A 13,347-nucleotide genomic window follows, 5' to 3' on the forward strand; every position below is an offset into this window, starting at 1 on the left:
GAGAAAGGAGCAGTTTGAAGGGAGGGTTGGGAATTAAGCGTCTGTTTTAGACCTATCAGTTTGATTTGCTGCCAGGATTCAGTTTTGTCTTCTATGAAATGGGGATAATAATGTTTATTTCACACATTTCTAATGAGAATCAAGTGTGATAATTTTCTTTTGACATTGTGTAAATAAAAGGTCTTATTTTTATTCACACAGAAGCTAGGGGTAGAGTTCCCTTTAAAATAATGCAAACAAAACTCCCTCTTACTAGCTGGATATCACTGGCCTTGTACAGTTGTCTCTCCTATCAAGAAATGATGTTGATAACAGATCCACTCTCCATATTTATTTATTCAACACTTATATAGGGCTTACTCTGTGCCAAACACTAGTTTATATTAACTCGTGCAATCCTTACAAAATCTATGTGGTAGATGCTACTGTTACCCCCATTTTACAAATGAAATAATGGCACAGCGAGGTGAAGTAATTTGCCCATGGTCCAACAGCCAGTAAATGGCAAGAGCCAAGAGTCGAACTCAAGCCTCTGGCTCTGCGGGCTGTGCCACCAGGCATCCGCCAAGCGGCGCCAGGCTGACACGTGACCCGACCTCTTTTGCACTGTCAATTTGTCTCCTGTCTACCACCACTGCCGGCACCCCTTCCGCTGCTTGTATTCCTGCCTCGGTTCTTACAAAACCTCTGCTCAGTGCTAATGGCAACACCCCCTTTTGTCCCTTAGCCTTCCCCGGGTCTCTGCCAGCACCCCACCCCCACCATCCAGGGTTCTCAGGGCCGTTCCCCTAACGCCCGTAGGTCAGCCTCATCCCACATCGCCACGCACAAGCTTTTTTGGCATGCTCTCTGCCCGCGTCCCGCCTCGCTGCCAGTTGTTACAAGTTGTTTTAAACTCTTGCAGCATCACGTTTTCCACCCACGTGTTGAAGAGGACCACGTGCCACTCCTGGGGAGTGCTATAGACGAGAGATGCAAGCAAAGGACCCCTGCCCGCTCCGGGGATCTTTCGCTGGAGGAAACGGCCCCCGCTCTTCAGCTTTGGGTCTCCGCTCCTAGCTCCAACTGGGCAACAAGCGGTCATTCAAAGAGTGATCATTCATTCATTTAGCAAATGTTTATTGAGCGCCTGCTCCCTGCCACCTAGGCGGAGGGACGAGCGCAGGGGTCCCTACGGCTTCAGGGGACCCCGGGCGAGCCTCGATCCGCCCCCTGCGAGGGCTCGGAAGAGGACGTGGGGGTAGGGGACAAGCGGGGCTGCGCACAGGGTGCGGGAAACGATGGCAAAAGGAGCCGGAGCCTGAGGCTGAGCGGCGGGCATGGCATTTGGCCAACGCAATGTATCCGCCGGGAGAGCCGAGACAGGAGTAGCACGTGCCGCAGCCACTTCGGACACCCCAACCTCGCTGCGGCCGCCACGCGTAACCCCACCTACGCCGGCGTCGGCCTCCGGGCGGGGGGAAAGCGGAGCCCGCCAAGACTAGACTGCCGGGGAGGAAGGCGACTGGACAGTGCGTGCACTACCGGGACGGGGAGGGGTGGCGCGCGCGAGGGGGCAGTGTCGCTCAGATGGAGGCAGTAGACGTCTAGTTCAGCGCCCAAACTCTAGAGCTTGGATTCCAATCCCAGGCCTGTTATCTACCTGTTGTGTTACCTTGCACGGGACCCTTAACCTCCGCGGGGCTCAGTTACGTCAATGGTAAAATGTAAAAGGTTACGTGAATAACCTTAGGATTGGTGGATGGATTAAAGAGGAGAATACCTGGAAAGCTTCCCTAGCATGGTGCCCGGCACGTAGGAAACGCTCCCGGAGCGAAGGTTGTAATCACGCGCGGCTCAGACCTCGCTGAGTCCCCTAACCTCTCCAAACGGTGACGCCGACTGTCCTCTTACGAGGGAACCAAAGACTAAGCTACTAGGGCGCGCCCTGCCTTATATGTTTATGTGCTTGCGTGGGGCGCGGTTTGGAGAGAAGCGAGGAGGGGAAGAAGGAGGTCTTGAAGAGAAAAGAAAGGAAAGAGCGGAGAGCAGAAGGAAAGCTAGGCGGGCAGGGGGAGGAGTCGGGCCCGGCTCCCGGGTCCCAGCGCAGCGCGCACCCGGAGCCGACGGCGGCGGGGCGGGGGCGACGCGCGACGGCCAATGGCGCGCGGCGCTGCGGGGAGGGCGGTGCAGGAACACCCGGCCTCTGACAGCCCAACTCGCCAACTCCGCCCTTGTCCCCGCGGGATCCCGGAGCCCGAGCCGGCCTGGGGCCGAGGCTGCCCGAGCGGCGCTGCGGGCGAACATGGCAGCAGAATGAGCAGGCTGGCGCCGGGTCGTGGTCACCACGCTGCTGCTCGGGCTCCGCGCCCGGCGCGCTCCGAGTTGCATCCTTAACTGGCCTCCTGGTGGCCGCTGGATTATTTTATTCGCGGGATAAAGGGGAGCCCGCAGCTGAGCCGGTCTGGGTTTTGGCAGGATGCACAGGCTGGTGTGAGGGACTCGGCGGCTGTGGGAACGACGCGGGAGAAAGCCGGTCTGGGGCTGCAAAGGCGCGAACGCGGGGATGAGCCGGCCATGGAGTGGCCTTGGCGGGGCGAGCGGAGCCGGCTGGCGCTGCGGAGGGGACGCCGCCTGAACCGGGGCTCCGCGGGGCTTCGGAGCCTCAGGCTCCCTGGGGGTGTCGCTGCAGCCGCCTCCAGGAAGGCCGGGAGCCCCGCGTGGCGGACACTGTAGCGGTCACCGTACTGAGGCGCCAGGAGCCTGCTCCGCCGCATCTCTGTGCGCCCTTGGCACCCTGGGCTCCTTGCCCGGTGCACCGTGGCTGGCGCGTCGCGGCGGAGTCGGCGGGAAGAGCTGGGTACAGGACTGGTGGGTGGGTGGTTGGAGGGGAGTGTGCGCGAGTTCGACTGGAAATCGGAGCAGAAGCAGGACCTGGCGGACCTGAGCAGCCATGCTTCCCGGGGTGGGCGTGTTCGGCACTAGCCTCACGGCCCGTGTCATCATCCCGCTGCTGAAAGACGAGGGCTTCTCGGTGAAGGCGCTGTGGGGCCGCACGCCGGAGGAAGCGGAGGAGCTGGCCAAGGAGATGAGCGTCCCCTTCTACACTAGCCGCATTGACGAGGTGCTGCTGCATCAAGACGTGGACTTGGTGTGCATCAACCTGCCCCCGCCCCTAACCAGGCAGATCGCTGTCAAAACCCTGGGTAAGCAACCCCTCCCCCACCTCCTCTCCAGCTTTCTCCCCAATTCTTTTCCTGCTGCCTTTCTCCTCTCGCCGCCACCCCCTCCCAGAAGCTTACAGGGCATCTACCCTGCTCCGGGGACCTGAGATCCCATATCCCTCTTGGAGCTCCCTCCTTCCCTCATCCGTGGCCTTCCCCACCTCTGCCCTTCCCTCCTCTCTCCTGGCACCACGTACACGCGCTTCCCCCACGTGGCGATTGTGCTGGAGGATGCGTGTGTTCCGGCGATCGGGATGAGCCAGGGCCGCGCCGGCTGGGGGTGCGGTGGTGCAGGTGCGGAGGACCTGGAACAGGCTGCTCTGCGGGGAGAGGAAACTAAGTCCTCGGCTGCGTGTGTAGTGCCTGTGTGTGCCTGCGCGCGCGCCTGTGAGAGGCGAGTGCGCGCCCAGTAACGCCCGGAGAAAGGGCCCCACACGTGTCTCCGGGGTTTCCCTGGGGGCGGGCGGTGGAAGACCTGTTGTTTGGCAGCTGTGGCACCTTGTGGTCATTTTTTTGTGTTGTCAGTTAGTTTAGTGTGAGATTAGAGAAAAAATTTTATCTTTTGAGCTGCAGGCCAGGATGGCAGCAGTGACTGGAAAAGGGTATATCTATTGGGACGTTTTCAGGGCAGTTGTAGGTTAGGAAAAACTGGTTTGGTAAAACCAGAAGGATATACGTTTCGCGTGTAGCAACGCTGGAATTTTCTGCTGTGTCGATTTGGGATACTAGGTATTAAATTTGTAGGGGATGGGTGCAACTGTTCCAAAGGCAGGGATGCTTTGTGTTGGAAAAGGCCAAATGCTGCCAATTTCATCTGGAAGCCTGTGGTGTTCCCTCTTTAATTCCCTTTAGGAATAGTACTGAGGCCAGGTGTTGACAGTGAGCTCACTGCCCCTCACCCCCTCCCAGGCTGTCTGAACCATGTTAGGGCAGAAAAAGCACGTCTCTGTCATGCTCAGAGGAAAAATAAGTGCCTGTTTTGTCCGCCGGCCCTCCTCACACTCCTAAGACAATCCCAGGAAGGTTGCTCACTCCTTACTGTTCTGAGGTAATATATGCCCTTGAAAGTTGGTATTTTTATTGGAGAGGAAAGAGACAAAGCTTAGGGCACAATACAGCAGAGTTAGAACTCGGGAGAACTGGAAGGAATGTAGACAACACCTAGAAACCAATGGTAATTTATGTAATCTTGGAAAGAATGTTTTATTTTTAAAAATAGGTATGGATTCAGGGTAGAAAACGTCCAGATATTTTAATTCTATCTTCACAGCCCCGGAAACAGAATGTAGAACTCTTTCTCCATGGAAAGCCATTTGTATCAGGCCATTCTATTATCGACTCTGTTGGGACTTGTTAGTGATTCCTAAGGGAGCTGACCAAGGCTGTCAGTTTTAACTTTAATTTTATTAAGCATCTGGACTTTATAGCCTGGCTTCTTTGACTTTGAATTGAGTGCCATTTGACTCCGGCCAGAGTTTCTTTTCTGTTTGATATAGGGCTACCCATATATATGTTGGGCAGCTGACTTCAGTGTGTCCATTGGTTCTGTGCATATCAGATAGATTATAACCATCCTATAGTATAAATCTATTGGGGCAATTTATATAAAACAGGTTTGTCTTGGGCCTTGCCCATACTAGAGGACTTTTGACTGATCATATCGGAAAGCCCTTGTTGCAGCACAGCTTCTCCCTGCTTTGGCAACAACATCCTGCAGATCAGACCCACAGAGCAACCCCGTAGCATGTTTCCAGGATAGCTACAATTTGGGGAACAAGGATGTTCCCATTTTTTGACCATCTCTGGGACTTTAACCATGAATAGTTAAATGGGGGCTCTGGCTTCAAGAGACTGGTGCAAATTATGCATAGATTCTGTCCTTATTTTTAAAAATCCTTATGATTTTTTTCCCTTAAGATCAGTGAGAGTTACATCTTCAAAGCCAAGCTTAAGAGAGTTACATCTTCAAAGCCAAGCTTAAGAGAGTTACATCTTCAAAGCCAAGCTTAAGAGGCCTGAGAAATATACTGATTTAATATACACAAGTAAGGAAAAGCCCCTTCCCCCCACCTTTATGTTTTTGTGATAGATCTTGGCCTGTTTTTTTAACTCCTGCTTTTGTAGGTAATTCCAGTTAGTCTGTGATTATAGAAAATATGGAGGAACTGGGTTTAGATTTGGCTGGACTGTAGTCTCTTTCTACCCTTCACTTTCACTAGAAAATCCCCCAAAGAGGCTCTTCTTCACGTTGTATCTGTGAGTACACAGTAAGGTGGTCATCTTGGTTTGCTTTAAAGTCATGATTGGAGGTTCCTCCCACACAAACAGGAAGTGAAAAATCCCAAACGGTTATCAGGTTGGTACTGCTGTTGGGAGTTCATAGACACTGGTGATTGTGTGGAATTGAAAGGAGCCAGTCTTTTACTACTCCCGGGGAATTGTCCTTTTAGCAAGGGCCTGGGCTTTGACTTGCTGTGCAGCCACGGCGATTGTGTTTCGGGACTCCTAAATTGTCACAGTGCACCAGGGACCAAAGAGGAATGACACTTTGAGTCAACTGAATTGTTGCACATCCTCTTTTAATTAAAACAAAACAGAACTCCCTTTAAATTCCTGTCGCAGTGAACTAAGCATTGCTCTGCTGTGGAGATATTTTGACAATTACAATTTCTACAATGGCCAAGGCTGCTTCTTATTAAATGCCTACTATGCGCAAGGCAATGTGGTAGGTGCTGCAGTTTATAAAGCATTTCATTGCATGATTAAAATATTTTCTAAGGTGGATATTATTATCCCATTTAACCAATGAGGCACCTGAGATTCAGAGACCGGAATTGAAGGGCTCAAGGTCATATAGCTAGAGATTTAAACCCACATTCCGAGCCATTTCTTTCTCTCCTCACCCCTAAACCTGCTCCTTTACTGGGGATCCTACTCTCAGGTAATGGCAGCTGCATTCTCCTGGTTGCCAGAGTAAAAATCTTGGAATCATCCTTTGTTCCTTTTTACCCCACTCCTGGAAATTAGTTCCCAAATCTGGGTGACCTCTTCTCTTGACACAGCCCTCCTTCCCCCTCACTTCCTCCTCTGTGGTCCAGACCCTTACCTGGTTCTGAGCCATCAACTTTGTCAGTTGCCTTCCTCACTGCTGCCCAAGTTACCCTGCTGAACTACAAACCTGATCATACCCCCCTTCCCCATTGCAAGGGCTCCCTGTTGCCTCCAGGAAAAGCCCTGGCTTCTTCCGGGTTCAGCAGGCCAGATACGACCTCCCGTGAGCCTGTGATGCCTGATCTGCCGCCATCGCTGAACCCACGAGCTTCAGCTCTTGCAAATGCCGGGTGTGCATGGACCTCTTTCTCGTGTAAGTCCAGGTCTCTGTTGGAAACACCCTTCCGCCTTGTGCTTGTGGCTGATGCCGTCTCATCTCCCAGGACTCAGCCCAAGTGCTCCTCCTCCTGGAATCACCCTCATCCCCTTGCATAACCCCTGGGATCCCCGTACCACCTGCCCCCATCTTTTCTAGCACTCGTTCTAATGCATTTATTTAAAATCTAAATTTTATTTAGTTATTTGCAAATAGGCTAAATATTCACGCAGTACAAACTTCAGATATTGTGAAAGTACACCATGAAGCTTCCAACCATGCAATTATCCTGTGCTGGAGGCAATCACCATTACCCATTTTTTATGCCTCCTTTCAGAGAGTTTTGTAGGTATATACCAGCAAATACACATGTGAGAATTCTTTTTGAAACCTTTTTACACGATTGGTAACATTCCATACATCCTATTATAAATCCTGCCTTTGTCATGCAACCATATCATCTTAAAAATTTGTTTCTGTATTTATTTAAATTGAGTACATATACATATATATGTGTCTTAGACTATAAAAGCATACTTGTTCTTTTTCTTTTCCTTTTTCTTTTTTTGACTGCATAGTATTTCATTGAATGGAGAAATCAAAATTTCTTTAACCAGTTCCATTTTAACCAACATCTCAGTTGTTTCCAATCTTGGCCTTATTCAAACACATAATGGATAATCTTCAACATATGTCACTTTGCACACATGCTGGTCTGCTTGTAGGAGAAATACATGAAATGCTGGTTAAAAAAGGTATGTGCACATTTCACTGAACAGAGATGTTGCCAAATTAACTGACATCTGAAATGACGGTGCATTTTGTGGGTTTCCTCCCGTGCCTCCCCCCAAGCCCCTTGACTGCCAGCTCCGGAAGGCAGGCAGGGCAGGGCCTGTGTCCCTCACCTTTGCATCTGGAGCAGCAGTGGGCCCGGGGCCCAGCCCAGCTCCCGGTTCAGCCTTTGGGGGTTCGTCAAATCCCAAAAGCCTCCCATTTGTCCGCCTGCCTCCACCTCCTCTGCCACCACCGTCATCCGCTGCACCCATTCCCACCTAGACTAATGCAATCAACTCCCAGCTGTCTCCTTAGGGCCAAGCTTTTTTCTTGTGCAGTCTATCCTCTGGGCAACAGGGACAGTGATGTTTACAATCACAGATAAGGAACTGGGTTACTCCCCTGTGTAGAACCTTCCCATGGCTTCCATGGCACTTGGGATAACACCCAGGTTCCTTATAGTGACTTATTTGGCTTGGCCTGGCTGCCTAGCCCATCTTGCTCACCTCCTCTGCAACTGCACCTTTTCCAGGGCTGACCATCCTCCAAGAAGGGTGGAAAGGGCCACAGATCTAGTGCGGGTGCTGGGCCTCTTTTCTCTTCTTTAACTCAACAAGCCCTTTCCCAACTGGGCCTTTTTCCTGGCTCTTCCCTGTGCCTGGAAGTCCTGTCCTCAGTTCTTTGAATGAGTGGCTCCATCTCACTTTCCACTTTCAGCTCAAATGTCTGCCCCTGAGAAAGGCCTTTCTGGAACCTCCCCTCCCAATCAACCCCTAGCCCCCCACCCCCACCTCCCACCTCCCACCTCCCAGTTATTCCTCTCTTGTCCTCTTCATCTTTGGGACAGCACTATTACAGCACATGGTTATCTCTTTCACTCATTTAGTTGTTTTCTTAGTTGCCATTCATCTCCCCAACTAGAGTGGAAGTTCTCTGAGGACAGAGCCCTTGCCTGCTTTGCTCACCAGCCTTATCTCCCCTAGACAATGGCAGGCAACTAAGCAGTAAACATCTGTAGCATGATGAACAAATGCATTTTTGTTGAGTGAGTTATGCTTTGGGAAGACAGAAGGTTGTAAACGGGACATATCAGTCAATACATAGCATTTTTGCCCGGTGTGCAGTAGTCAGTGCCTCCCAAACTTTGATATGCAACCTCATGACCAGGAGATCTTGTCAAAAATGCAGATTTTGGGGTGGGAGGCGAGATTCAGGATTTTTCTCCAGCTGCCAGGTGATGTGGATGCTGCAGAAGCCGACCCCATAGAGTGTTGGCTCACTGCCTTGGGGAAAAGAAGACATCCCTGCTGTGAGTTATTAAACTGGCTGGGAAACTGCCTCAAAAAACCTGTTGCCTTTGTGTTTCAGGTGACAACCCTTGTTTCAGTGATCCCTGTCCTGGTTTTTTGGAGATGGCAGTGTAGACTTTCTTTGTGAAGCCTCTCTGTGGGATGGAAGGCTCCTCTGGGAGGGTGACTGAGACTGTAGGGTTTCGCTGAGCTTTGATCTTGGTGCACATCAGATCTTGCCCTGACTTGTTTGGCCTCCCTGTGGGCTTGGAGCAGTCTGCCCTTTCCCGTCCTACTGCAATGGTGTCAGCAGTTGCTCAATGTACAGGAGGGCTGCTGGACAGAGGTGACAGAGTGGGGTGGAAAATAGGGTTGGGACTGGAACCCACCGGCCATCCTCGCCAGCCCAGCAGAGACACTGCTGCAGATAACAGTTGTGCATTTGGATTTTCAGTGTGTCTTTCCTGAGAATAATAACCGATTCTGAAATCCTTGTGAACACTGAATTTCCAGTTCTTCCTTGAAGTAAGCCCCTTCTGCATCTATTCTATCCTAAGCCTGTGGGGAAAGGTGATTGCATTTCACTCTGGATCCCTGCCCCTGAGTACCAAGTGAGAAGATTTTAGTCTGTCAACTTGGTAGAGGGTTGAGGGAGCCTGTGGGCATTATGTAAATGAAAGAAATTACTCTATTTACTCTTAGGAGAAGTCAAGCATCACCAACCTCATTTCATCTCACTGGAATTAGGTGCAGCTGAGTGATTATTTGGTTGATGCTATCTGGCTTTGAAAATGTACAATTCTGCAGAAGTTTAAATAGAAGGGAGGAAAAGAGTCAAATGAAGAGGTCGGACATGATATCTAAAACAAAAAAAGAAAAAACAAAAAAAGAAAAAGGAATGAAATTAAATAGTATATTTTAAGGGTTTCACCAAGAAAATAAAATACACAGGCAATTTTTATGTATTTTGATTCAAGGTAATCATATGGCCCAGCAAAGCATTGTTATATAAGATGTAGAGTTTTGCAAGTCTAACCAATGATAGGAAACACTGGCAGGTTACTACTGGCTGATTTGGGAGAGAAAACCAAGCTTCCTAAGCCTCAGTTTCCTCACCAATAATGTGGAGCTAATTATCATACAGGGTTGGTGTAACAAGGAAAATTAGAGCAGATATGTAAATACCTAGCAAATTAACCCCCCTTAGTTATCTGCCTGTGCTCAATGCTTTAGCCTATTCGAACTGGTGCTTTTGAAGATTCAAAAAATATTTTCTGAATAGATGGATCCTCCCCCACACCCCTAACACTCAATTAAGAGAAATACTGTTAAAAGTTTTGTTATTTTTTAAATGTTTTATTTGTGGAGAATTGGGTGCTTGCTTCACAGATGCATGATCTCTAGAAGGTACTCAAGATGTTACAAAGAACCTGCCATACTTGTATAAAGATTTATTATCCCTTACAATAACGATGCAGGGCTCTCCCATGGAACAACTTGGGGGCAGGGACCTGATGAAGATCCCAGAATTTCCCCATCCTGTGCTCCACTTCTCTCTGTCTGCTTCATCCTCACCTCCTCAGACCAGCCTCCTCTATTTCTTGAGCCCATGTGGTAGGCAAGATGTGTCCACATGCAGCTCCCAAATGGAAATATTTCAGATGCAGTCACCTGAAAGGTGCAGCCCTGCCCTCCATAACCTCTGCACACACACCCTGCTTGGGTCTTGTGCTTTCTCCCGGCTCAGTCTCTTCTGTGTTTATGTCACAATGTGGGTGACACATCAGAAGATGCTCTACTGGACGGCCTTGGGGTGGACGGACTGTGAACAGTGGTCATGCTGAGCAGGACGGCACTCCACAGATGTGCCTGTTTCATTTTCTAACACAGCCCTAACGAAGTACTGCAAACTAGGTGTCTGGAAAAGAAACCACACAAAAAATAGATTTATTGTCTCACAGTTCTGGAGGCTAGAAGTCCAAAGTCAAGGTGTGAGCAGGGCCATGATCCCTCTGAAACCTATGGGGCAGAATCCTTCCTTGATGTTTCTAGCTCCTGCGGTTGCTGGAAATCCTCGACATCCTTTGGCTTGTGGCGGCATCACTCCAACCTCTATCTCCACTGTCACCCGGCTTTCTCCCTTGTGTGTTCATGTCTCTTCCTTCTTATAAGGACTCCATTAATATTGGATTAGGGCTCACCCTACTCCAATTTGAACTCAACTAATTCCATCTGCAATGACCTATTTTCAAATAAGGTCACATTCTGAGATGCTGGGGGTTAGAACTTCAACATACCTTTTATTGAGGGGTGGGGAATTCAACGCCTAACAGTGCCCATTATAAGAACACAGACTTGGTTTTTACAGATCCAGGCATTTCTTTATCAGGTTGGTAGGTTCTTTATCCACTCTCTGAAATACCCATTTGCTATTGCATTGCTTGTACAATTACAATGAGCACAGTAAAACAGTGGTCAGAAATAATACATGTGAAGATCAAATGGAGCCAACCTTGTTGTGTGTTTTGCTGCTGTTGTTGTTAGGGAGTATATATTTCTTAAGTATGCGATGGGAAAGGCGATAAACATGGCTGAGTCCCCGGAGATGTATGGCCATTCATCTGAGGGTTTGCAAACCTTTACTGGGTACTCCCTGTGGGGCATGTGCCAGCATGTCTGGGGAACTGTGAGGACATGCTCTCGGTGTTCAAGCCTTGCTTACATCCTAGATGGCATCCAGAACAGACAGTGGTAGGGCCCAAGCCACCTGGGCGGATGATGAGATGCCTGGAAGATATGTTCCACACGTGTGGCCACAAACATGGAGAAGCCAGGCGATGGGGAAACTGCCCCAGTGACTTCAGCCAGTGGTGTGGCTCCAGCAAATTGTCACGGGCCCTGATGGTGCCTTGAGAACATTTCCAACAAGAAGAATATCTGTGGTGCCCCGTGGTCTCTCAGCTATCTCTTTTACCCACTCTCTGGAGAGTATTGTTGTTTTTCTTCATTCATTTTTTTGAAGGCCTGTAGCACTGGTCTAGCTGTGGTGAGAAATACCCCAAAGAGTAAGCTATGGTCTTTGTGCTCTAGAGGAGATAGGCCTACCCGCACATGCAACAGCACAATGAAACATATGACTAAGTGCAGGAGGAATGACTACACTGCAGCGCAAGGAAGAGATTGCTTCAGGCCATTGAATGACCCAAAAAAGGGCCATTATTGGATGAAGAGTTAGCCACCTGGGTAGCTTCCCAGAGTGCTAATCTACAAAGGGCACAAAAACAAAGGTAGAAAATGGGAACATTTTTGACGGAATTCCCCTCATAAAAAGTATTGTGTGTATGAATGGGAGACTTGAGATAAGGGTGAGACCGGGAAGTAGCTTCCTCTTATGGGTATGAATTATTGCTGCCTTGCCTTCAAGAAGGGCTGCATCTTGTGGCTGCTGAGCTTTCCTTTTGCTGAGTGGGGAACTTGGTTTGGGGTTAGAGATGAAATGCAATGCTTGGGACCAGGAAAGAAATGCTGCACTTGTCACCAGTTGCTCTAGACCTCAGGCAGCAAGGGGTCCCCAAGGAGGTGGCCCTGATGATGGAGGACACTCTCTGAAAGCTGAGGGAGGAGGAAGTCCTGAGGGCTGGAATGGTCTGGAAGACCTCTTGGCTTCAACTGGACCAAGAAGAGGGGGTAAGGTTTAAATAATTGACAGGAAGGAGTAGAAGGCTCTGTGATGTAGCATCTCCCTCAAGGAACTGCCCAGTTCTGTAGCAGCACTCTGAGGTAAAATGTGTTTCCTAAGGTTGACTGCCCAAGACAAAATTAAAGTAGTTTAAGAATGTCCAAAGCTCTTCATTAATTTTCTTAAGTAGAATTAAAAAAAAAAAATTGCCAGTAAGTTTTCCCCTATCATCAGCAGTGCCCCTTGCACCTGTCTGTCCCCTCAGATCCCAAATGCTCCATGGTAGGCAAGGCAAACAGCTCGCAGGATCGGTGGAAAGAACCCTGTGGAAGGGAGCACAAATGGCAGCCTTAAAGGGTGTGGAAATAGCTGCAAAAATCAATTCAGCAAGAACCATTCTAGAGACAGAAGCCTTCTGTGGGATGGAGTCAGGGGCATGCTCTGGTGGAGAATGGGGTCAGCTGATCTGAAGAGCCTTGGTTGCTGAGCACAGGATGGCCTGAACAGAGCTGGCTCCTGGTTTCATGCTTATGTGGGATAGGGTTTGCCTTACTTTCCTGGGGCTGCTGTCATGGAATACCACAAACCAGGTGGCTTAAAATAATGGAAATTTATTGTCTCACAGTTCTGGAGTCAAGTCCAAACTAAAGGTGTCTGTAGGGAGCCTTCTGTTCCATGACTCCCTCCTGGCTTCCGGTGGGTAGCCGGCAGTCCTTGGTGTTCCTTGGCTTGTGGCATAACTCGGGCTCTGCCTCTGTCTCTTCTAACTGAGTCTGTCTCTTTGTGTGGCATTGTGCCCCACTGTGCCTCTCCCCCTTTCTTACAAGGACACCAGTCGTGTTGAATTAGGACCCACCCTAATCCAATATGACCTTATCTTAACTAATCACATCTTCAAAGACCCTATTTCCAAATAAGGTCATATTCATAGGACTGGGGTTCAGCACTTGAACTTGTCTTTTGGGGAGACACAACCCAACCCATAGCAGTGGTGGTAGCTCCTGTCCCTTTGTTGTACAGTTGAGCCCAAGGGTC

At 49.6% G+C, this 13,347-nt stretch overlaps 1 protein-coding gene across 1 annotated transcript in view; it reads left to right on the top strand.

The window, feature by feature from the left end:
* Nucleotides 1-2,142: 2,142 nt before the first annotated feature.
* Nucleotides 2,143-13,347, top strand: part of GFOD1 (glucose-fructose oxidoreductase domain containing 1) — a 115,097-nt gene continuing 103,892 nt past the window's right edge. The window contains exon 1 of the mRNA XM_037842582.1: nt 2,143-3,185. Coding sequence (XP_037698510.1) covers nt 2,933-3,185 — 253 coding nt within the window. The 5' untranslated portion in view covers nt 2,143-2,932. The remainder of the gene's footprint in view (nt 3,186-13,347) is intronic.

The sequence above is a fragment of the Choloepus didactylus genome, chromosome 7, assembly GCF_015220235.1.
Source record: "Choloepus didactylus isolate mChoDid1 chromosome 7, mChoDid1.pri, whole genome shotgun sequence".
Taxonomy (NCBI): domain Eukaryota; kingdom Metazoa; phylum Chordata; class Mammalia; order Pilosa; family Megalonychidae; genus Choloepus; species Choloepus didactylus.